The sequence below is a fragment of the Dermacentor silvarum genome, chromosome 11 (assembly GCF_013339745.2).
Source record: "Dermacentor silvarum isolate Dsil-2018 chromosome 11, BIME_Dsil_1.4, whole genome shotgun sequence".
Taxonomy (NCBI): domain Eukaryota; kingdom Metazoa; phylum Arthropoda; class Arachnida; order Ixodida; family Ixodidae; genus Dermacentor; species Dermacentor silvarum.
Genome location: NC_051164.1, coordinates 64,739,913 through 64,742,701, shown reverse-complemented (window position 1 = coordinate 64,742,701; position 2,789 = coordinate 64,739,913). Strand labels below are relative to the sequence as shown.

Below are 2,789 nucleotides of genomic sequence, written 5' to 3'. Positions count from 1 at the left end.
GAACCCCGTGTGCGAAGTGGAACAATACCCATTGCCGATTATAGATGACATATTTGGTAATCTCTGTGGGGGCGAGAAGTTCAGCATTCTAGACCTCCGAGACGCTTACAATCAAATCCCGCTTCACGACGACTCCAAAAAGCTGGCGGTCATTAACACCCACAAGGGACTATTCTGCTACAATCGCTTACCCTTTGGCATAGCGTCGGCACCCGCTATATTTCAACGCAAGATCGAGGAGGTGCTAAAGGGTCTGCCAGGTACCCAAGCGTATCTAGATGATGTGCTAATAGCAGACACCGCCGGGGATCAGAATGCTAATGTTGAAGCGGTACTTCATCGTTTCAAGGAGCATGGCATCAAGCTTCGTGCCGACAAATGTAGATTTTCTGAGTCATCAGTAACCTATCTTGGTCACCGCATCGACGCAGAGGGATTGCATCCGCTAGAAAAAAATGTTGACGCTATAAGGCTAGCTCCGGCCCCACGAAACGTCACCGAATTGCGGTCAATTCTTGGCATGATAACATTTTACAACAAGTTCTTGCCGAATCTGTCTACGTTGCTCGCGCCGTTATATCGGCTTTTAGAGAAAGGAGCAAAATGGGTTTGGGGCAAGAAAGAAGAGCGAGCTTTCGAAGAGGCCAGGAATAGCTGTGCGCTGCACCGGTCTTAACACATTTTGACCCAAAACGGGAGCTACTCTTGGAATGTGATGCTTCGCCGCATGGCGTCGGTGCAGTGCTTTTTCATCGCATAGATGGCGAGAACAGACCGATTGGATTTAGATCTCGGACATTGACCGTAGCCGAAAGGAAATACTCCCAGATCGAACGCGAGGCCTTAGCGCTAGTATACGGAGTTACTCGGTTCCGGGATTACCTCCTGGGACGTGAATTCACGCTGGTCACTGATCACCGCCCCTTGCTAGGCCTTATGGGGGCAGATCGCCAGACCCCGGCTATGGCCGCTGCAAGAATTCAAAGGTGGGCTCTGTTGCTGGGAGCTTACAAGTATAAATTGATGTTTAAACCCGGCAAACTGATGCTCAACTCGGATGCACTGAGCCGTTTGCCACAAATGTTGCAGGCGCCGGAACCAGCAGTTGAAGAATGCGATGACATGGTGCTCGCCATCGACGGATGGGACCATCCCGCGGTGTCACGCCAGGAGTTGAAAGCACTGACAGCAGCAGACGAGATGTTATCAAGTGTTTGCCGGTATGTTATCGGGGGTTGGCCATCACCACGGCCTGTAGGAAACGTGGCACTGTCCGAATACTACAAACGGCGACATGAATTGTCCGTGGAAGGAGGGTTACTGTTCTGGGGCCATCGGGTAGTAATCCCCAAAGATGCTCGTGGGAGGTTGTTAAAACTGTTACACGAGGCCCACCAGGCAGTTTCAACCATGAAGACCGTGGCAAGGTCTAGTTTCTGGTGGCCCGGTCTTGACAAAGCCATTCAGCGTGTCGGGGATGAATGTCGCAGCTGTGTACAAGCTTTACCCATGCCACCGACACAGGAGCCTGTAAGCTGGCCCAGTACGAACGAGAAATGGTCGCGACTGCACATAGACTTCGCGGGGCCCGTTAATAACACCATGCTTCTGATTATTGTGGACTCGCACAGCAAGTGGATAGAAGCTATACCGATGCGCCAGGCCACTGCTAAAAACACCGTGGACGCTCTTAGGGCGTTGTTTAGCAGATTCGGACTGCCTCGTACCGTGGTCTCGGATAACGGCACGCCATTTACCGCGTCAGAGTTTGACCGTTTTATGCTGCGAAACGGTATCACGCACATTCGCACGCCGCCTTATCATCCACAGAGCAATGGATTGGCAGAACGCGCCGTCAGAACTATAAAGGACGGTTTAAAGAAAATGACTGGAGTGGATCTCGGGATTGCGCTGGCTAGAATTTTGTGCAAGTACCGGAACGCGCCACAGCCTTCGGGGTTGTCTCCATCAGAATTGCTTTTGGGGTACAAGCTGCGGACGAGACTAGACATGTGTTTTCCACCCAGGAAACAGACAGAACATCGGCGGAAACCCACCGACGACACTACCTGGAGTTTCGCCCCAGGCGACACCATCTACGTCCGCAACTACGGAGTCGGGGACAAGTGGACACCTGGTAAAGTCAAGTCTACCACAGGTGCCCGGTTGGTGACTGTTCAGACGGATGAAGGTGTGGTTCGCAGACACACGGATCAAGTGCGCAAGCGTTCTGCCGACACATCCGGGACCCCATCCGCCGAACCCCAGGAAGACCCGATGCCCACAGAGGAGAGGGCGCTGGATTCCAGTACCACGTCGGACGGCTCAGAAGCCCCGCCCCAACTGCGGCGTTCCACTCGTACGAAGAAGCCGGTAGAGCGCTACGGTTATTAAGGGGAAAGGAATGTTATCACTTACGTCAGCCGAATCGGCATGCGGCAGCTGCCCTTGCGCCGTGTGCCACATTTTCTTCTTTCCCACCTCCTCCTCCCCCCCTTTTCTATATATTTCCGAGACGACAATAAAACGTCGCATTATGCCTGGAAACGCTGTCTGATTTCCTTCTGGATGTACGGACTTTCCCAGCGGCTCGGCAACAACAGCAATTATATATATCCACCTATTATTGATGTGCTAAGGTATATGAGACGTACCGCTTGCGTCGAGCTCATGCATGCAGGTTTCTTGCTGTACTTAGCACTAGCAGTCACTTGGATATTGCCTGCGCATACCTGGTACCTTTGGCACTGTTTCAAATTACTTGTGAGATAGAGAGTATAAGCGAGTCA

General features: G+C 52.2%; 1 protein-coding gene across 1 annotated transcript; it reads left to right on the top strand.

Moving 5' to 3' along the window:
* The first annotated feature begins 706 nt into the window (after positions 1–706).
* Positions 707–2,505, top strand: LOC125941451 (uncharacterized). Its single transcript, XM_049658674.1, has 2 exons — positions 707–1,220; positions 2,028–2,505. The coding sequence occupies exons 1-2, from the start codon at positions 937–939 to the stop codon at positions 2,392–2,394; spliced, it is 651 nt and encodes a 216-aa protein (XP_049514631.1). The 5' UTR covers positions 707–936; the 3' UTR covers positions 2,395–2,505.
* The last annotated feature ends 284 nt before the right edge of the window (positions 2,506–2,789 follow it).